The sequence below is a fragment of the Miscanthus floridulus genome, chromosome 12 (genome assembly GCF_019320115.1).
Source record: "Miscanthus floridulus cultivar M001 chromosome 12, ASM1932011v1, whole genome shotgun sequence".
Taxonomy (NCBI): Eukaryota; Viridiplantae; Streptophyta; class Magnoliopsida; order Poales; family Poaceae; genus Miscanthus; species Miscanthus floridulus.
This window is the reverse complement of record NC_089591.1, coordinates 53,008,012-53,029,692: the sequence shown is the minus strand read 5'-3', so window position 1 is coordinate 53,029,692 and position 21,681 is coordinate 53,008,012. Positions and strand designations below refer to the sequence as shown.

At 44.4% G+C, this 21,681-nt stretch overlaps 2 protein-coding genes across 2 annotated transcripts; one reads left to right on the top strand and one right to left on the bottom strand.

Annotated features, from left to right (window-relative positions):
* Window positions 1–1,448: 1,448 nt before the first annotated feature.
* LOC136496436 (SWI/SNF complex subunit SWI3A homolog) lies at window positions 1,449–8,235 on the bottom strand. Its single transcript, XM_066492105.1, has 12 exons — window positions 8,017–8,235; window positions 7,353–7,891; window positions 6,135–6,626; window positions 5,867–6,030; window positions 5,719–5,771; window positions 5,459–5,610; window positions 4,596–4,780; window positions 3,662–3,802; window positions 3,185–3,282; window positions 2,718–2,999; window positions 1,823–1,907; window positions 1,449–1,744 (listed from the first exon to the last, which is right to left on the bottom strand). Exons 1-12 carry the CDS (start codon window positions 8,105–8,107, stop codon window positions 1,663–1,665), a joined length of 2,364 nt encoding a protein of 787 aa, XP_066348202.1. The 5' UTR covers window positions 8,108–8,235; the 3' UTR covers window positions 1,449–1,662.
* Window positions 8,236–13,957: 5,722 nt separating this feature from the next.
* LOC136497785 (probable high-affinity nitrate transporter-activating protein 2.2) lies at window positions 13,958–16,142 on the top strand. The gene is made up of 2 exons (XM_066493645.1): window positions 13,958–14,239; window positions 15,494–16,142. Exons 1-2 carry the CDS (start codon window positions 14,086–14,088, stop codon window positions 15,970–15,972), a joined length of 633 nt encoding a protein of 210 aa, XP_066349742.1. The 5' UTR covers window positions 13,958–14,085; the 3' UTR covers window positions 15,973–16,142.
* Window positions 16,143–21,681: the final 5,539 nt, after the last annotated feature.

Here is a 21,681-nt window from a genome sequence, read left to right as displayed (position 1 = left end):
AAAAATAAAAAAAAAATTGGGCGGATCCACTGGCCCACAGAGGCGTTCGGCCGTCCATTCAGCACAACAGTGATCGTTGCCCAGCCTCATCTGCCAGCAAGCACACTGCCCACATCACGACGCCGCCCGCCGATGGTTAGCTAGGAGGGCACACACCCACAAGACAACTAGAAGGTAGAAGCCTAGGTAGATCTCAAATTCACGATTCGATTTCTTCCTTGATCAAATTTAGAGGTAAAATCTCAAATCTCCTTTGGTCTTTGCTTAACCAACTTTGAAATCCTGGGTCCGCCACTGCTCCTGCGTTAGGAATCGGATTCGAGGAGCTGTGTACGTGCTCCGTTACGCATTCATGTGTGAAACGACGAGCGCTTCCGGATCGGTGCACGACGTCATTCTCGAACTGATATGGCAAGTATGGTAGATGATGACCTATACTAGTTGCACATCGGCAACAGGAGTTTTGTTTGTTTTTCTAGAGTGCCGCCGTCACGAGACGCGGACGGCGCGACGGGCGCTGCTCCAAAGCAATCAGCGGTGCGCAAGGGCCCGTTTGTCAGTTTTCGCGTCTGTAATGGCCGGTTTGGGCTCCGACAATCGGACTGCGGACTACGCTCGTAGCTAGGCCTTTGTGCCCTTGCAAAGTCCAAAAAATGACAAAGGCGTGTAACCACTTCGCTGAAAAAACAAGCCGAAACATTGTTCCGGCTGATTTGTTGGGAGAGAAAAACACTCTTCCGACTGAAAAAACAAGCTGAAAAAGACAGATTATAAGATAAGCGGGCCGTGTGTTGCAATAAAACTACAGTAGTATATAGAATATAGATGGAAGTGTGTTGCAACAATACATACGAACTAGCAGTATACTATAGATGGAAGAAAGTAAGAAACTTTCGAGTGAACTAGGAATATATCAAGGTTTGAGCTTCTGGCAAAATGAATGAAGCTTGGCTGATTGGATCAGTTAAGTTTTGTCTACTATTACTAGTGTTCTGCGCAAGTGTGGATGGGCCATTATGTGACCACTGTTGTGTAATTGCTTTGCATATTAATTTTGTTTTATCAATACATTCCCAGTCCAGTGTTTCAAAAACAAGAAAGTCTAAGGAGGTATTTTTTTTAATAAAAAACATTCTATGGCAGGTCAGGTAAAGACACATTTCAAGTTAATAGCTTTGCTAAAATATTTGTCACTGAATAGAACCTTTGGCAGTAACAGCTTATACTTCTTGCATTGTAGTGAACAAGTGAGCTTTTTTTAAGGACGTGCTGACCAGTGTAAATTACCAGCAATTCTAGCTTCCCATCTCCTCGAGAATAGGTAACTGCAAAAAAGTGTTTGTTTGTGCAGTATGTGTATTAATCGATTCTGTATTCACTCAATGAGCAAAAAGTGATTGATCCAACCAAAATCTTGAGTCACGCAGCAACGCAAAGGCAACTGATAGTTGACCCTCAATGTTTTCCAAAAAATTCTTGTAAGGTACGTGCAAATGTAGATGTATCAAAGCTGACAAGTGACAAGCGTTAACCAGAAACATGCTAACACAAATCCAGTCATTGATTACCCAAATCTCAGGAAACACAACCCAACAGATAACGCTTCTTCCTCTCATCGATACCAAATTCTACATTTGAGTCTCAATATAAATCGTCAATGCCTTACTGCTCCTTCTTGGGTTTTTTCTTCCTTGAAGCGAAGCTACTTGGCCCAACTGCTTCTATTGACATTCGCTTTGTCCTGCTACAATAGTTGAAAACCTTGCTTATTTATGTGACAGCAGGCATTATTCATTGAATCGAGCAAAAGGTATGAAGATACCTTTCAAGTTCCCTTGATTCAGCATCATCCTTGTCAGCCGTAGCATCCTCATCACCACCGTCATTATCACCACCACCATCATCATCTATGATACGAGACAAGGAAAATGTCATGGTTTAACAGCTGATCTCGTCATGATTGAAAAAGAGACTATTACACAAATTTCAGAAGCAGGGAGATAACTTCTGAACAGCATTAGGTAGGTACAATCTAATTACAACATGAACCTCACATCTGTACAGTTGGATAAAAACGGACTGTAAACTTCAGTATGCTAGGGGACATCCAATAAATATGTACCAAAAGTGCAAGCATAAAACGAAATTTCTTATCCATAACCAACATCTGGAGTGTGGATGATCTTCTTAGGGCTGTTTAATGTGTATATCATAGTTCAGCAACAAACAACCTTTTATAAAAAAAAGGGTGTACCCAGTGCAGAGAGCTCCCGCTCTGTGCGGGGTATGGGGAAGGGTGTCAGTGGCAAGCCTTACCCTCGCCTGTGCAATGCGAGGAGACCGCGACTCGAACCCGGGACCTTCCGGTCACAGGCGGTAAGAGTAAGACTCTACCGCTTGCACCAGGCCCGCCCTTCACAAACAACCTTTTATGGACATGGAATATTTCGATGTTTTTTTTTTACATGTTGGGGATGGTTATTCTCAAGCTGGATTCAAGAAAATATTTTCCAAGGAACCCTTCATGTTACCAATAAATTCCCAGTCCCAGTGTTTCATAAACAAGAAGTCTAAGAAAAGTGATTGATTTAACAACTAAAATATTGAGCAAAAGTTACCTATGCAACAAAAATTTCTAGAAAATGTGATATAAACTATTGATCATTACTAACTTCAGGGATTGCCTATGCAGTTTAGTCTAACAAACTCAGACATACCAGAACCACCTTCGTTCTTTGCTGAGTTGGGCTTTCCTGGTGATGACTCCCATCTGTCTTTCCCGTCGTCGTCATCCCAGCGACTTCCAACAGGAGGCACCCAGAAATCTGGATCATCTGAATCATCCATCTCTGGTTTAGGTTCTCTTGGCAAAGAAGGACTGGCAACATTAGCTTTCTTCTTGTCCTTCTTTCTTGACTTGCTCTTCTTTGCCACTTCATTTGACTTCACAGGTTCTCCATCAGCCATCTCGCCAGAAGCCATCTGGTCTTCTAGTTTTTCTGTTACACAGTGATGGGCACGTTAAATGGGTTATGCGTACAAATATTCTGGTGCAGGCTTTATGCAGCTGGTTGCATTGGTAGCATAATTCCAGCCAAGTTCTACTGGAATCTGCGTTTGATAATAATGAATTGTTCTCAGCAAGGTACAAACAATTTGTCTGACATTAACAGTTAACTTTTACCTAGCTTGTTAAGAAATCTCTTCCCATTGATGTGCTTCCATATGTGATCCTCCAACTTGTTAACCGTATCCCCTGTAATCTTGCATACCAGCTTCGATCTTGGACAAAAAGGCTAGCTCAGATTATATATAAATGACCCAAATCGCAATAGTAGTGCATGTTATGATTCATCAAAAGGATGCACATCAACTTTTTGTCACTAATTTATCTCGGGGTAAGATGTGACATCACCACAGCATCATGCCAAAATACATTTTGATGCAGAACTCTAACATCATTTTTAGTGCAGCGCACTGCACCAATGCGTAGCCAGTTGAGCCCCTGGGCTTGCACTAGCACTAATGGATGTCCAATTGAACCCCTCGGGGTCGCATCAGGGTAAGTGTTCGCGAACAAATTCACATGAGCTACGAGTAGGCACAGGCACCGATACAGAGCAGAATAGCAGCAGAAGGAGCAGAGGGGGCCAGTACGTACTTGTGCTCGGGGTGGGGCTTGAAGGCGTTAAGCGGCGGCTTCTTGCGCGCGACGGCGTGGTCAATGAGCGCGAGGCGGCAGGCGCGGGACCGCGCGTAGGCCTCCTTCTCCCGCTCCGGCAGCTCGTGCCCCGTCTCCGCGCACCGCCACCGCCCGCCGCCGGCGTCCTCCCAGGTTGGCTCCCCCAGAAGGAAGGCGCCCTCCTTCTCCCCGGCGCCCTCGCTGCCGTGGGCGGAGCCCTGGGGACTCGCGACGCCCGTCTCATCCGCCGCCGCCGCCGCCGCGGGGGCCGGGCCTTTGCTCTTCTTCGCCATCAGGTTGTTTGCAACTGGACTACTGGAGGATGGAATAGATTTGGGAACGAGGGTTTTGGCCGTTCTGCGTGATGTCGAGGGCCTTGAAAATTTACAATTCTCCTGACATGACTACGATGAACACTCTCCATCCTGGCCGTCCATTCGAAATCTCAAAATTCCAGATTGGTTGAAAACTCGAAATAGTAAAAACAAAATGCTAGATTGCTCGTCACCATAAAGTTGCAAAAATGGTACACGTCAACCCTCGGGTTGGCGATTTTAGAGGCCACATCTCCCCATACAACATTGCCAAAGCAATCTGCTAACAGATCAAGCAACATGTGAAACTCCAAAACTGAAGTAACATTTCCACATCCATACCAACGAAACCATACATGTCAACTACAGGAAAATTTCAGCAATTTTGTCATCTAACCTAGTTGGTACAACAGGGCAAAGATGTTACAAAGGGTGGTTGTGATCCCGGTCCCAAAATTCTGAGAAATCGAAAGCTCAATCAGCACCTTTACAGACGCGCCCTCATACACGCAGGAAGCTATCAACCAGCAACAGTCAGGGTGATGCACATCAGAGGAGGGCTACTCGACTGCGGCCAGCTTCCTCATGGGGTGGGCTAGTTCAGGAACAGCTTTGTGAGCAATTCATCTCTCGGTAGTGAGACTCCAGCCCGGAATGCATGCTCGAGGACCTTTAGCCATTCATTCATGAGGGATCCCTTCATTTGCTGTATAGTGGTGTACTCTTGATCCATGACTGACTCTAGCTCCTCAAAGTGTTTGATCTTGTATTGCATCTTTCTTAACTGGTAAACATAGACAGACAGACCAAAAAAACTTCAGTGATCAAACAAATTCCATATTAGTTTTTGAAATGATATGTAAAGGTGTGTTTGGTTTGAGTAATGGGGTGATCCATCATCTCACGCCACTTTTTTTTTGTTTGGTTTGTGGAATGGAATGGGCTGATTCTCCTCCACAATCCCTCACAACCTAATAATTAGTACAACCATAAGGAATGAGGTGATTCCAGTATTCCACCAAAATTCATGGAATAAATAAACTCATGATGCACCACCTGTTCCTCAAACCAAGCACCCTTAAAGTTTGTTCCACTCCAAATAAAAAAGATGGCAATGTACTAGTCGATCACCAAGACTACATATAGAAGCTATTAATAACTTCTGTTATAAGCACAAGGTAACTGGGTGGGAGCGGAATGTGAAATCTAAGTGAACACAGTGCCGAACCAACTTTAGCTCATTATTAGTGACATCCTAGAGCTATACAATATTGATATCCTACTCTAAACTTATCATGTCCATTAGCCATTGATTAATAAGCTATGAAGCCAAAATTGTTTGTGGAATTCTGATGAATTTTGCTCGGAATATATCGTTTCACACATGCGGTTAGCAAGTAAAAACTAAAATCCAGAATACTGTCGTGGCAGAAGTTTAGGCAGGAAAGGACTAAAGTTTCACCTGAGTTTCAATCACAGATGCCATTAGGAGCTCCATTTCTCGCTCCTCCTGATCTGCAAGCATTTTAGCACGGGCAGCAGCTACACCAACAGCAGTAGCAACAGCTGCCCTCAATTGATATGCGTTAGCAATGAACTTCTTTTCCTGCTTATCTGAATCACGAATGGAAGACAACAGATTTTAGATGAGCAAAGTAGAAAAGATGAGGTGGATACTGTATTTATATTAGCTTGGAATGTGAGAAAATAAATTTGACCAACCAGAACCAGGCTGGCCATGCATTTTCACATCCTTATCGCCAATTTTGCGGTCGCTGTAAGCATGCCGTGCAAAAAAATAAAATAAATAGAAGATCGCACCACCTCTGGCCACAAAATGAACATATGAATAATACAAACTCATTCTTACATCTGTTGGACATGATTAGAAGCGAAGGCATTAGTCTTATATTCTCGTTCGCTGAGGCGAAAGGCTTTCCTTGCTTGTGGGTTTTCATTGCTGAACGCTTTAATTGCAACATCAGCAGCTGCAGCAACAACATCTGGACTAGCTGTTGTGGTCAGGAGCGCTAACTGAGGTAGCATAAACAAATGTTAGTATCCTTCTCATTTAAAACTTATAAGCATCCTTACACTAGCACGTGAGTTTCATGACATTTTGTCGTAGATCTAGTTACCTGCTCCATTAATGAAGTGGTAGCATCCATTGAAGGAAATAACCGTCTGCGTTTTGTAGGATATTCTTCAACTGAGTTATCAGCACTATCTTCATTTCCATCAATCTGCATGCCATCAGCCATTTCAGTTGTGTGGCTTGAAGACTCCTTCATAATGTGCTGGTTTGTTTTTCCATCAGTTGCCTGGTTTATGTGGAGCCTGCTAACGGATTTACCATTTATTGTGCCCAGCATATGTTCGCCAAAAGGTAACTGAATAAGCCTTGCTATGCATTCTGATTTATTCTTTGTACGGACATGCTGGGCAATAAGATCCCAGTCATCTCCATGTTTTAGGACTCCTTCCAAAAGGAGTAACGTCTCCGCGTCTGTCCATGCACTGGAAGCATGATTTTCCATACTGTCCTTTTTGTCACCAGGACATTTATTCGCTTCTTCCTTGTTATTATCATTATTGCTTTTGGAACATTTTGAACATACTTTAAAACCATCCTGAAAGTGAATGTGAGAAATGTTAATGAATACAGAGCAGATATTTCCCAATTTTCATCACTGCTTGATGCACCCATAAGACCAAAATGTACCACTCAGTCAATGCGTAGCTGATACCACAGCTTAGTGAAAAGAGCCACTTTGCAATACGACAAATATCCACTAGAGCTGAGTGAGCAGATTGTGTGTGCATTTTATCATCTACCAACCTCACGTTGTCAGCTAGTCCACAGAAAAAATATATACTTCTTTTTTCATATTCCATAGCAACTATTATCTACAAAACATGCTAATGAGTGAATTCTCGGATGTTACCAAGTGAAAATTGTAGGTTTCAAAATATTCCGATCCTAGAACCTAGGGACTAGACATTTACATAGCACCCCTATCAACTTAATAATATACAGTAGCACCACAGTTATCATTTGCCCCCTCTTTCATTTTCTTGAATCGAACGCTAGGTTACCTGTTTTAACAAAAATGGATATATTGGTTCAAAACAACCTTCACAAGTTTGCAATGTTTCTCAAGCATGTTTGAAACGTCCATGAACCTATACCTGAGACAGTATGAGTTGCTTTGATCTGAGCTGTAGCTTTTGGCACTGCATATTCCACATTCTACCTTCTAGGTTTTAGCACTTCATAGTCCTAAACCCAAAATCTACTAAAAAAACAACAATCATGGAAAAAATCCTCAGACAGTTTTTTGGAGCTTTAATAGTACCTGCAGCGTCTCAACTTTCGCACCATTGCACTCCTCACCGCAAAAACCACATATACACGCCTTCCCAGGCGCCCATTCCCCAAACACATCACTGTATGAGGTCAGTGGCGGCAACCGGAATCCGTTCTCCTTCTCCCCGCTCGCCGCTCCACGCTTCTCCTCGGCAAAGTAGGACGCTGGCGGCCGCGGTGTCACCTGCAGACCCACGGGCGCCTCCACGACGACCCCCACCTCCTGCTTCCGCGAAGCGGGGCCAGAGGACGAGGAGGAGGCCGAGAAGTTGATGAGGCCAGAGGAGTCGAGGAAGGCGAAGAGCTTCCGGAGAAGCGTGACGTCCCCGACAAGCGCCCTGCGGACCTCGGTGAAAGTGAGGCGGCGCGCCGGGTCCTCCCGGTACTTGGCGATGATGAAGTCGCGGTACTCGCGGTAGATCCGCGGGTTCCGCGTCGCCGTCCCGAACCCAGCGCCGCCTGCCCCGCCGAAGAACTCCGGCAGCGCCCGCCGCTCCGTCTCGTGGATCCCGTCCCACCGGAACCAACCTGTGGGGTGGCGGAAGCAGACACGGAATTCGGTCAGGCGGCCGGCTCAGCGGGGGGTCACCCCTGTAACCCTAGGAGGAGCACGACGGGGAAGAAGGGCGCGTCGAGAGAGAGAAAATTCTTACCGGATGATGCCGGGATGGTGTAGAGCTCGCGCGGCGACGGCGGTGGCCCGTCGCCGGAGGTGGCGGCCGCGCCGGCAGCCGGCGGTGACATGGCGAGAGGGCGGGAAGATGGGGAACGGACGGGCAGAGGGAGACGAGAGATCTGGGCCGTCGGATCTCGGATTGACGGGGTTTAAGGCGTGGTTTGGCTTCGGGGTCGGGCGGTCGGAACTCGGAAAGAGCAAGAGACTTTTCCCTGTGTGCCCTTATAAAAGATCGCAATCCCCTCTGTGCCCCTGGAAAAATTCAGCGGTCTTCAGCGCCACTACTTCAACTTTTTCGGGTCCTCCATGCCACTTCCGTCAGTTCAGGCTCTAACGCCGTCAAACTGCTGGTGTGAAAAGACGAAAATGCCCTTAAGTTCAAATATGTTATTAATTTTTTTTGAGCATCTTAACGACTTCAAATGAAAAAACTCAAAACTAGAAAGTTGTAGATCTCGTCGAGATCTATAATTTTTATATAAAAATTATTTTCATTTAATTCCGCAAAAAAAATATGATTTGATATGATTAATATATCTTAGAAAAATCATCATAGTTTTTTTGCAGAATTAAATGAAAATAATTTTTATATGAAAATTATAGATCTCGACGAGATCTACAACTTTCTAGTTTTGAGTTTTTTCATTTGAAGTCGTTAAGATGCTCAAAAAAATTAATAACATATTTGAACTTAAGGGCATTTTCGTCTTTTCACACCAGCAGTTTGACGGCGTTAGAGCCTGAACTGACGGAAGTGGCATGGAGGACCCGAAAAAGTTGAAGTAGTGGCGCTGAAGACCGCTGAATTTTTCTAGGGGCACAGAGGGGATTGCGATCTTTTATAAGGGCACACAGGGAAAAGTCTCAAAGAGCAATGACCGGGCAGGAGCCGCAAGACGTGCGGCCTGCGGTGGGCGGTGGCGGCGTGGTCTGCGCATAAACAGCCTCCTCGATTAGGCTGTTCGTACAGTTGTTGATTGGTTTACATGAGAGAGAAGTATTTCTGTTTGGTTTATGTAAATAGTATCTATGTGAGGGGCTGGTCAGCCAGTCCAGCCAGCCAGCCCCAGCCGATCACGCTGAAAGATGGCAACGGGCTCTCATACCCGATACCCGATACCCGACCGGTATTTGATTCATTAGGAGATAGGATGGGATATATCTTTACTCGTGGGTATTTAAATGGGTAAAAATTTATTTCCGATGGGTATAGCGGGTACGGGAACATTTCATGTTTATCCGTTCCTGGTACCTGTTGGGGAACCCGACTATTTAAACTGTCATGCGAGCATTAGGCAAAAAAAAAAAACTTAATATAGGTATTTTGGTCCAAATCTAAACAATCATATATATAGTTTATGTGTTCTAGGAACTCGAGTTCAATTTTTCCTCATCATCTCCGCCAGCAGCATAAGCACGTCAGCCTCACGAGCGCTCGTGCCCCTCGTTTCCTCAGTTCGGTCTCTCTACCACCTTTGCTCGTCCTCCTCGTAATCTTGCTCCTTCTTCTCGGCATCTCCGAGACTCCGACACTTTTAACCGGATAAAGAAAAAACGTCTCTGATCGTAAATCTATAACCCCAAGTATCCTTGTTTATCGGGTATATAGTACCCAACGGATATCTGTTACCTGACCGATATCTGACGGATATGAAAATAGACAAAAATCTATACACGAGACAGTTAACGAGGACGAAGACGGAATGAATTCCTCGTAACGGGAACGAAAATGTTCCGACGATACCCGATCGCTACGTCCGGTTGCCATCCTTATCTGCGCAAGGTCGCAAGGATGACGAGGATTTCTATGTCTTCGTACTTCGTAGGGCCACGTGTGTAAGTTGGTCCCGTGGTATGGGCCTTAACTGGCCTGGCTTCAATTATGTTGGGCCGGGATGGAAAATTTCGCAAAGCGGAATCCATTCTCCTTCTCCATGATGGACTTGTGCAAAATTAAAATTTAAAATTAGCACAATTAAAATTTACTATGCACAAATAATCGTCCACGAGGGAATTTAGCATGTTGGACTTGTGCAAAAAGCAACTTTGGTCGACCAAAAGTCTCAATCACTTCCAAGCCAACGTAGCCAAATTGAAAAATCAATACACCTTGTGGTTTTTCTTTTCGTGCCCACCAGTAGAGAAAAAATGATGATGGAGCCAATTTCCTAAAACCTCGGTAAATGAAAACATGGCATAAATAGGGACAGCTTGGGTACCAGCTCTAATCAAGATTCTCTTCCAGATGTTAGGGCATGTTTGGTTCAAGAGACTAGAGACTAAAGCAGGAACTAAACTATAGCCCCATATCCTATTTGGTTCAAGGGTAAAAGGGACTAAAGGCCATTAAAGTTGTTGGACAATGACCAAAATATCCCTATTCAATGCTTTTTGAGATACCTGGGAGGCCAATAGTTGAGGGGCGTGGGCTGTTCTTTTGGGCCAGAAGTCCCAAATAACTATCCTCAAGTGACTACTGGACTAGAGACTATTAGTCCCTTATAAGTACCTCCTGTTTGGCAAACTAGGGACTAGAAGGAATTAAAGTAAGCTCACTAGTCTCTAGTCCCTTATAATCAAACAGGCTCTTAACATCAATTAGGCATGGTTTAGAACCAAGGAGATAGTAGTTAGCTGTTAATAATTAGTTCCTTCGATCCAAACAGGTCTAACCAATAGTTTAGCTAGTGTTAGCTGAATACTCAACTAACAACTATTTCACTAGTTAGATCAAAATAGCTAATAGCAGCTAATAATAGTTGTGACCTATTAGCGATATATCTAACTATTATCCGCTAATAGATCCAAATAGATACTTCTCATTTTTATCAACGATGCCAAGAAGCTGCTAGGTCCTCCATCCTTGCCAACTCCAATGGGTAGCAAGGCAAGGAGCAAAAAGGAGTGTGATGTGTGGAGTGATGGCGTGTAGAGATAGATGCATCGTAGATAGATATGGAAGGACACATGAGGTTTCATCGTGATGGATGGATAAGGGCGATGAAGGGGGGGGGGAGGGAGAGAGAGAGAGTGCAGGGATGACACTGTGGATGGAAAAGGGAGGGCAACATCTGGTGAATTGGAAAGGGAGAAGTAGTGTTGGTTGACTGGTGGGCTGGGCCAGACTTTCTTCCTTCCTCACCAGAAAAAAAACGGTGGAGACAACATGCATTGCGCGTCCGTGCATACCGCCTACAGATTCTTGCCACGTGGACACAAAAAATAATCTGACGAACGCCACTCGCTTGGCTCGCAACTCTCCCACACGATGCCTGATGGCTTGCACGATCGCACAACTCCCTCGTCTCCCAGCCAACAAGCAGCGTCGTGCGATTTGTTTCAACTTGGGCGTTTGATTTTAACCGACGGTTCGGTTCGGTTTTTTTCGGTTTTCCAAAATTTCGGTTTCCAGAAAATGACCCCCGATCGGTTTGCTAAAATTCCAAAAACCGACCAATTTCGGTTCGGTTTTTTAGTTCGGTTTTTCGGTTAAAACCGAATAAACCGATGCAAGAAAACATCAGACAGGATTTAGAACTGACAACACAGCACAGTATATTATTTGAAGACTCAAGACTGTTACAAACTTAACAATTCAATGCTCAAATCAAATATTACAAATTTGCAGTTCATTCTTGATAATAAACCACAGTACTCCATCAGTTTTGATAAACAACAGGAAAAAAAACAGGGTTCGGTTCGGTTTTTTGGTACTTCGGTTTGGTATTGCATAGAAACCGAAGCCGAACACCGAACTTCACAGAACTAGAAATCGAAACCGAACCGAAAAACCGAACTACCGACTATTCGGTTCGATTTGGTTCGGTGTTCGGTTTTCGGTGAAAAAGTGCCCAGACTGAGATTTGTTTCACGAACACGCGACACAAATCTAGAGGTGGTATGCACGGACGCGTTGTGCATGCTGTCTCCACCGGATTTTTTTTCCTCCTCACCTCTCCTTTTTTTCGCCCTCCTTGTTGCTATTTTGCTGCTTCACATGTTATGGTATTGCCTCACCTCGTCTTATGAACACCTAGTCATTCTAAGAAAAAGGATACAGGTCGTCACACTTCGTCTTACCGCCTTAAAAATCATGGTCATCATCTCTAGGTCATGGTAGACGTACTGTTATCAAATGGTAAATCCCCGCTATACATAGGAGCAATCGGATTAATGGGACACATAATGCATCTAATATGGAGTTCGGTCTATCGTGAGCAAGGATGGAGGTTTCCTTGTTGTAGAGAAATGACTTATAGGCTATAATTATGATTGTAGTGGTTGGGTGATAAATCAATAACCGGTACTAACATGGTTGTTAACTTGTTATTTACACGTCTTAGTTTAGCGGTACTAACCGGTACTAACACAAGACGAGAAACAACCCAAGCCAACATGAAATTTGTTGGTACGGTTGAATGTGAGGAAGTCGCAATAAATATGTTCTCAACAGATAGTTTAGCGGTTAGAAAAAACACGAGAGCACCAAATAAATAATGCATATCATCTTAGGTACGGTGTAGAAATCTCTACATCCAAAGGGCTGCTCCCGTGAGCACCGAACATTCACTATAGAGATCTCTTCACTATATGGGCATATATGAATACTCCCTCGTTATAAATCCTAAGTTATTTTTTTTTCTAATTTTAATCAAGTTTTTAGAGAAAAATTACATCAACAACTAGGACATGATTATTAGTGTAGTTGATTATATTTTTCTAAAAACTTTGGTACTAACTATGGATAATGATACTAAAATGATTTATAATTTGGAAGATTGCCGTCGGATGAGCATTGGAAAAATGTCCAACACCAGAGGATGTACAATACCATTCCAATGGACGTATTATTTTCTGAATGTAAACAGCAGGAACTCTGCCTTTTCATTGAAACAAGATCCAATGGCAATGTTGACCAGGTGTCCATAAAGTCTTATTTGTTCGGTCACCTCTACCTCATGGATGGCGCTCGAAGCCATCGTACTACATGATGCCATGGCGGCACTGCCCGAAGCCCGATCCGTAGTTCCACACTGTTACCCTTTGTTCCGTGCCAAGGAACGAAGTACTCCATCCGTAAAAAAAAATGCAATTCAAATAAAACAGTTTAAATTTTGATTAAAATTATATAAAAAAGTACGATATTCATGAGATAAAATAAATATCATTAGATTAGCTATACAATATGTTTTTATAATAATTTTATTTGGAGATATAAATGATAATAATATTTACTATAAACTTAATATATCTAGTTTGATCGGCATTTTTTCATAATTGCATTCTTTTACCACAGAGTGCGTATAGTACGGCGGTAAGATTTGTCAGGCTAACGCACCTGCGACGACAGTCTATGCGTAACTGGTCTGGTCGGTGTGACGGTGTGTACTCGGTACAATCTTCGTCAACGCCCAGAGGCAGCCGTCTTTGGCCCCGTTCGCTGGTCTGAATCTTGGCTGAAACTGGCTGAAAAACACTGTTCCGATTGAATTGTTTTGAGAGAAAAATACTGTTCCAGCTGAAAAAAACAAGTCAAACAAGCCGAATATGGAGTAAGCCGAACGAGGCCTTTGTCGCCGTCAGACACTGAACTGACTACGCGAGAGCTACTGGAGCAGCAGCTACTAACATCTGAATTCAACGGCGGAAGGTTGAAAAAGTCGGCGGTGTGTTACTCTCGACCCTGACTCTTTGATTGGCTCGGCGTCAAAGAGCAGGCCAGGCGACGATACTGTTCGCCGCGAGCACGAGGACCAGAGAGCCCAGCCCCGACCCCTCGATCAGTGACCAGGCAAGCTCGTGCTGTCGTGCAGGCGCAGCTGCATTGGTGCCGCTTCACATGCGTCGTCCCGTCCGCCCGCCCAAGCGCTAAGCTAGCAGAACCAGCTCCGGTCAGTCGTCACTCGACAGCCACCTTTTGTGAGTCTCCGGCCGCTTGCCACGAGTCATCGGGCGCGAACGCACGGCACACCGACGCGCGGACATATTAGCGGCCCATCTCGTCTTCTCAGCGGCCTCAACTGTTTCGAGCGCTAGACCACCTGGCATGATGGCTCGTTCTGGGGCGGCTTTGCCGCCGTTGTTGCTGCTGCTGCTGCTGGTCGTGGTCGGCGCTTGCTTCGCGAGGCCGGCGGCGGCGGCGCACCTCTCCGCGCTCGGCAGGACACTCGTCGTCGAGGCGTCGCCAAAGGCCGGCCAAGGTGCGTTCTTGTTTCCGCGCTCGGGAGATCGATTCTGCCGTGTGACGACGGAACCTGGATTATCGTTCGCTTCTTTCGGTTCCATTGAACTCAGCAGGCAGCGCAGTCGTTCGACGATACTATTTGCATTATTGCATATATATACTTTCTCCATCCTAAAATTTATTCCAAGGTATTATGAATTGTCAACCTTATCTATACGTGTCTACCTTTTAGACATCTTCTCGCTCAAAATGAGTCATGTAATTAGTAACCAAAATGAATGACATGTATACATGTCTTTTAAAGCTACACCTTACTAGAAAATTAAAGTTAACAATGGAACTAACTGAAGGACAAGTTAGTCTTCTGCTAGATTCTTTATTTGTTCTTAAAATTGCTTGGATATCTTGTATTTTAGGATGGAGTGAGTATTGTATATAGAGACTATTAGAGCAACCTTAGTGTTTAGCATATATAACAGATTGCTAGAACATGTCCACGCCATAAAGCTTAGGTAAGCAAAATTTGCTCCAAAGCACTTAAATATGAATCCATCTTCTCCTTTCAATTCTTGTGGTCACTATGCAAAAGAGGGAGAATGTGTTTTTCTATTTTATTGCACCTGGTGCAAAATCTAGCACGGGTGCCTTAGCAATTATAGAATCTAGCAGGAACTACCGAAGTAGGCAAGTAGCTCTCCTCCTGCCGGAACGCGAGTTCCACGTGAAAGCTGAAAGAACGGTTACGTGCTGCCGATTGTGGGAAGCGCATTAGTGGTAGAGGTTACAGCGATAAACTGATATGATGTTTGGTTTATTTTTAGTATTGTGCATGGAGCTTTCTAATGGCTACTTTCTCCACACAAATAGCCCATCATCTCTTCGAAAAAGAAAATCAACAGATCTGGTAGGAGCAATTACAACAGAGTAGATTTGGGCCTTAAGTTTTTCTCAGCACAAGAATAAGGAAATTTGGGTCTGTAGCTTTGATTCTGCTGCTGCTAGCTCAACAGACTCGTCACAAAAGAGACGGGACAGAAACAAAATGGGTACCAGCTAGCCCATTGCAGTGATTGCAGAGCAAGGATTTTTGGGTTCTTGTTCTAGTGCCTGATATTGTTGACTTGTTTGGCACAGTAGTTTGTCTCATGTGTATAACGCGCTTGTTTTTAGCGCAGCAAATAGAAAATGCACGCAAACGTGCGAGAGCGCAGACTCTTGATGTGATGGACAAATTCAAACATTCATGCTGGCATTCCTGTCAAATTCACAGTCCTGTACGCCGGCGAGGACACGATCACCGTGACATGGCGCCTCAACGCGTCAGCGCCGGCCGGCGCGGACGCCGGGTACAAGGCGGTGAAGGCGACGCTCTGCTACGCGCCGGCGAGCCAGGAGGACCGCGGGTGGCGCAAGGCCAACGACGACCTGAGCAAGGACAAGGCATGCCAGTTCGAGATCGCCCAGCCGCAGCCGTACGCGTACGCCGCCGGCGGCCCGGGCACGCGCACGCTCCGGTACAGGGTCGCCCGCGACGTCCCCAGCGCGTCCTACCACGTGCGCGCCTACGCGCTGGACGAGTCCGGGGCGCCCGTGGGCTACGGCCAGACCGCGGCCGCTTACTACTTCCGCGTCGCGGGCGACACGGGCGTCCACGCGTCCCTCCGGGTCGCCGCCGCCGTGCTCTCCGCGCTCTCCGTCGCCGCGCTCGCCTTCTTCGCCGTCGTCGAGAAGAGGAGGAAGGACGAGTGAGCGCTAATACACGGTGTCAGGCAAGCGCCACCGTGCGAGCGCTTGGTGAACCGTACGTCGTGCTGCGGTGCAGTTGTAATTGTAAGTTGTAACACGAGGACGTAGTAGAAATGGCTCGGAAGTGATACTGTAATAATCAAATCAGGGGACAAATTATCTCCAGTTCTCCATCATCCTTGCACAAATTAAACTGAAACCGAAACCAAACGGCAGTCACAACTCAACCATCGCAACAGTTTCTTTACAGAGGAATCGGCAACCTCAAACTGACTGGCACAAAGTTTAAGAGCGAAACTGAAAACAAGGTTAAGACGCACTGGTCCATCTCACAAACATGAACTCGATCAACAAAGCACAATGCAGCTAGTGACCCATTCAAGTAGCAATCTGTTCGACGCTGTCATGCTCTTCCAATACGGCCTCCCGAACCGGTCGCAGCCGCAGGGACTCGATCAACGTCACCCTCAGCGTGGCCAGCGCGGGCTTGAGGGCCGCGACGGCGTCGGCGTCCGTGGCGGCCGGCCGGGTCGTAGGAGGAGAGCACGCGGATGGCAAGCTGATGACTAACCACCGATCTGGTTGCAGAGCAAAACACGGGAATCGAAAATGTCCAGGAAACTGAAACTGCAACGGTCGATCGCAAATTGTAGACGCGCCTGTTCAGCTTTACTCTGGGTCTCTGGTTCAAAACACTCTGAACGTAACCAACTGCGAAATCGGAGTACATCTCCTCTTATTAAGCCAGTTTGGTTTGGCCGATGTTCAGGGCATCCACGTCGCTATAAATTTCTCCAGCCGTTCGATCTCGCGTTTAACGGCCAAGATCGCTTGAAGTGGATTCTCGCCTGTAGCCGATGTTCAGGGCATCCACGTCGCTCCAAATTCCCCCGGTCGTTCAATCTCGCGTTTGACGGCCAAGATCGCTTGAAATGGATTCTCGTTCGATCTCGCGTTTGACGGCCAAGATCGCTTCAAGTGGATTCTCGCCTGTAGCCACTTCTGGTTAGCTTCTCCCATTTCTCATCTGCTTCTCCCGCTTCTCCTCAGAATCCCTAGAACCAAATATATATCGCGTCTCCTGCTTCTCCTTGCAGATTCTTTCCCCTCCTCTCTCCATCTCATCGCTCTCTCTCCGTCTTCCTCCCGACGCAGATAGGGGCGACGGCGCTGGCCGCCAGCGGCCTACGGCGGCGGCGTCCACCCTCCTCCTCCTCCTCCCTCCCTCCCTCCCTCCCTCACCTGCCTCTGACTCCGTTTCCCCCTCACCTTCCTTTCTCTCTCTCTCCCCTTCCCTCCAGACACGGCGGCGGACACGACGCGTGGCCGCGGCCGCGCCCCCTGCGGGCGGCGCTCCTGCTCGGGTGGGGCCCGGCGGCTCACCTACCTCTTCCCCATCCTCTGCACGCGTGCTTCGCTCCTCCATGAAACCCTAGCTTCGTTAGGGTTCCTGCATTGTTCCTGTTCTCCGTTTATCTACGGCGCCAGTTAACTATTCTAGCTTCACAGATAAGTGTGCTCCATCTCCAACCCCAGCACCATTTATGTTTTGTTACGTTTTGTACTTGATCTTAATCCCATGTCTCGTGTTGTACTGTTTAACATCAAAATATAATTAATTGCTAAACTATTTCCAAATAATTGTCTTCTGCCTTAATCAATCAGCTACAGCTCTTGCATCTCATATATTGAGTACCTGAGGATATGATTGTGCTCAATAATGACACACGGAAAAAGTTCTATTCATATTTTATGCCATACATAGATTGTCTTGTGTCTTAATTAATCAGGTACCTGTGTTGCATCTTAAATATAGAGTAGCTGAGGATATACAGCCTTGCTATTGCCATCTAGATCATGATATTTTCTATTTTCCATTGCGAAAATACGTGTTCTCATCTTTGTTTCACCTCTTTGAACCTGAACGTAGAGCATAATGTTTTCTATTTTCCATTGGAAATACATGTGCTCATCTTTGTTTCACCTTTTCAGCCTGATCTTTGTTTATCAAAACGGAATATGGGGTCATGGTCCGATGGATCAGGAATATTAAAACATATGCCGCTATCACTGCTTACCTTGCATTATGTTGCTTCCTTTCTTTTATTGAGATCTTTCGTATTTAACTATTGACAGAAACTTATATGTATACCTTATGACATCAATGGTTTGCAGTGGCAGTAGACTCCTGCGTAAGTTTTTTCCTTCAATTCCCTAGGATTGATTGATATGGACAGACGGCGATGTCGTATTACTACATGTCTTTCTTGCAGCCAATAATTATTTCTGATATTATAAGTCACCTTAATTGGTTATTTATGAGTTTGACACATCCATGTCACCTTAGTTGGTTATTCCCATTGTCACCCTTCTCGTTCACTAAGACTAATCCTTTATTACGATACAATATAATGAACAAATAGTAAATACATTACTTTTATGGGATTACTTGGTTTCCTTTATATGTATGCTCTTTGTCATTGCATGTCCCTTTTAGTTAGCTTGTTGGTCACAGGAATTTTTGAGTGCTGAACTTTTCCTTCTTGATTTATACACTAAAAGTGTTCCATCAAGTGCCATGATTTTCTACCATCCGCGACCCTGTTTTTTGTTTGTTACTGAAAAAAAATTTCTATAGATTTTTTAGCCTGGCATCCGCAACCCCGCTATTTATTTGGTACTGATAAATGTTTTGTCCTCGGCTGTTTTCTCTCTCCAAATCATCCTGGTAGAAATACTTGCAATTATATATCTTCACCTCAAGTATTTGAATGGGTCCATCAATAATACTGATGTGAGACTGTCAGCATAGGTAGATTTCCTTTTAGAGTTTCGATTAGAGAACTATGAGTTTGCATCGTAGATTTTTTAAATCAGTTCTTCAACCTTACATACCTTATTTTGGATTTTAGGGACCTACTCATGCAGCAAGACATTGATGGGCTACCTACGTCACTTCCGCCTGTATCTGCTTATGGTCTAATGTTTTCTTCTTTACAAATTTCTCCTAACACATGCCACTGTTTGTTACCTGAAACACATGCCTACTATATGCCTGCGATGAAAATTCAGTATCCATTGCTCAAGGATACGATGTGATGTTCGTTTGCCTGTGAGGTACTGGACATGGCCTGTTACCTATATTATGGAGTTTTTTTAGAGTTACCCAGCTGTCAGCATGCCCTGAAGTTATAGGTTCATGAATAAATGATGATTGAGACATTACTGAGGCCTTTAAGAATCTCTGTCAACTTTCTATATGTTCTAAGCCTATTTGCTAATAATCTCTTGTCCTACCCATTTGCCAATTCATCTTGTGCATTCCACATTCGTTAATGGTCTCATGTTCAGACCATTTGCCATTTGCTATTTTTTTCCTACTTTGGCCTGCTATGAAAATTTGGCATTCGTTACTTATGTTTTTTACTTTTATGCCTCTGATTACGTCATCTGACACGGTGTGAGGGATTTCTGGTGGTCATCTTTCATGTTTTCTAATTTAAGTCAGCTAATTGGGTTTTGATGGATTTCTTGCTGGCGTTGCTTAGAGCATGTTGATCCCAGTTGCAAAGTTGTATTCATGTTTTTGGGTTCTATAGTCGGCCAACAAATGCTACTTACATTCTCTCTCAAATATTTCTAGATAAAGTACCACCAAGGTCTGTCCATCAATATTGATAAGCCTTACAACCCTTACGTACTCTTATAACCCATCCGATATGTGGGCTTAATTGCTGGAGCATTTTCTATCTGCATATACAAAACTATATTTACACGTTACCGTCAAACGCTGTACAAACAGGAAAAAGGAACTCTTATCCAATGCTAGTTCAAGGTTATAACCTCTTCATGTCTCGATTTAGTTCTATTAATCATGCTATATCGACAAGCACAAAAGCCTAGACAATTATTGCTTATATGTAAAGCTCTTTGAGTGTATGGTCATGCTATGTCTATTTTTTTGCTGTGTAATTAGTTCTCCCATGCCTATTTCGTTAGTAGTAAAGAATTATTACTCACGTCTTACATGTTACCTTTCTTGTTATAATAAATGACGAAATTCAGAGCTAGGATCACGTAAAGTTAGTGCTATATCTACATAGTCTACTCTTCAAAATTGAAACTATATCTATTTTGCCAGTCTTTAAAATTCCCGATGCAAACAGATTAATGAGTTCCATCCTCTACTCTTGCCATTTCATTAGTTTCTTCTATAATTTCTATACCTAATGTGCAACTTACCCTTGCAATCGGGTGTTCTGAGATGCGACCCCCACAGGTAATGCTTGCAGCTATTTTTCTTCACATATAAAAAAGTGTTCATTCTAGACCACTATTTATAGCTACAGTCAATGCGATAATTACAAATGGCACGTACTTACGGTCAATGAGATACAATACGATTACTAACTTTAAAATCAGCATATAGTTCTACAAAACTTCTCCAAAGTTCCTAGACTTCAATTGATTACAAACTCTTCTTGATCTTCATGTTTCCCATTTTTTTAGACCTCACTTTTTAAGGTATAAAACTATTCGTTTCTTTCAACGATGTTTTAGAGATGACCTGCCTATGCCAAATACCATCTTGAAATTCATAGATCCTCATATGTATTGTTTTTATTTTGCTGAGTCGGTGGCAAAGGTCTAAAATATCAGCCCAGATGTTCATGTGCAGATTTTCGTCTTTTTGCTGTGTGTGTGCGCATGTGCCTTTTTATTTTGTCATTCTGTTTGTTTGCAACTGAGGTAACATGTCTTGCCACTTCAGAATCAAACTACATCTTGAAGTCTGGTGTACAATGGGGGAGGGTGCTAGCCTGGCTTGGCGCTTTACAATTATGGCGGCGGCTTCTGCCTTGACCCAATAGAAGATCACACGCCAACGGCCGCTTCTTCCTTGGAGGTATGCTATTTTTTAATTGTTCCTACATTTGTCCTTTCTTTACTATCCTAAATGTGATTGAAGGTATGTTTATAAAATATTTATGGTTTGGGAAAGTAATATTTTAATCTAATATAGCTTTAGTTTTCCCTCTCAATGCCGCTTCATTGAGGGTACCTTGACAAAGTTCATGTCTCGGGATGATTAGTATAGTTATAGCTTACCTTATTTGTGGAAGACAGAAAAATCTAGATTTTAACATCCCATCAATTTTAAGGTATAAACGTCGTTACCTGCATGGTTTGATTTCCGTTTAATCGCCTACGCGCGTGATGGACTGGTGAGATTCAAGACAAGCAATGGAGAACACTGCTGGTGGTCCCACGTGTACTCAAGATCCTTGCAGGGCTGCAGCTTCAAGCTTCCTACAAGACTCAACAAGCTCTACACTACTGCAGTTACCAGATTTAGCAGAGGTCCGACGCTCGTATCATGAATCCGAGACAAGTAAAGTAATCAACCAATATGCCCGACCACGCTTCTCTTTCAACTTCCAGCAGAGGATGAGAAAAGCCTGGCCATCTGGGGAAGCACAAAGCATTTCACACCATGTGGGAAACTGAGCCATCAGCCAATCGCCCACATATAGAACTTGAATACAAAACTCGCTAAAAAAAATATTCGCACATCATCTGAAACCAACCCAGCGCACGGCATGACTTCGCAAGACAGATGTTTACAAGGCAAAAACGACTGGGAATCACATCTTCTTGCCTCGATATACAGACACTGGTTAAAAAACGAGCAGAAGGATGACACAGCATTAG

What these genes read in the sequence shown, in the direction of transcription:
- LOC136496436 (XM_066492105.1), bottom strand. Translation starts at nt 8,107, where the DNA reads ATGTCACCGCCGGCTGCCGGCGCGGCCGCCACCTCCGGCGACGGGCCA. An exon ending in AAGCCCCACCCCGAGCACAA is followed by an intron (nt 3,283 to 3,661) that starts GTACGTACTGGC and finishes TTTTTGTCCAAG; the next exon opens with ATCGAAGCTGGTATGCAAGA. An exon ending in GAATCAAGGGAACTTGAAAG is followed by an intron (nt 1,745 to 1,822) that starts GTATCTTCATAC and finishes CAACTATTGTAG; the next exon opens with CAGGACAAAGCGAATGTCAA.
- LOC136497785 (XM_066493645.1), top strand. Translation starts at nt 14,086, where the DNA reads ATGATGGCTCGTTCTGGGGCGGCTTTGCCGCCGTTGTTGCTGCTGCTG. An exon ending in GTCGCCAAAGGCCGGCCAAG is followed by an intron (nt 14,240 to 15,493) that starts GTGCGTTCTTGT and finishes TCAAATTCACAG; the next exon opens with TCCTGTACGCCGGCGAGGAC.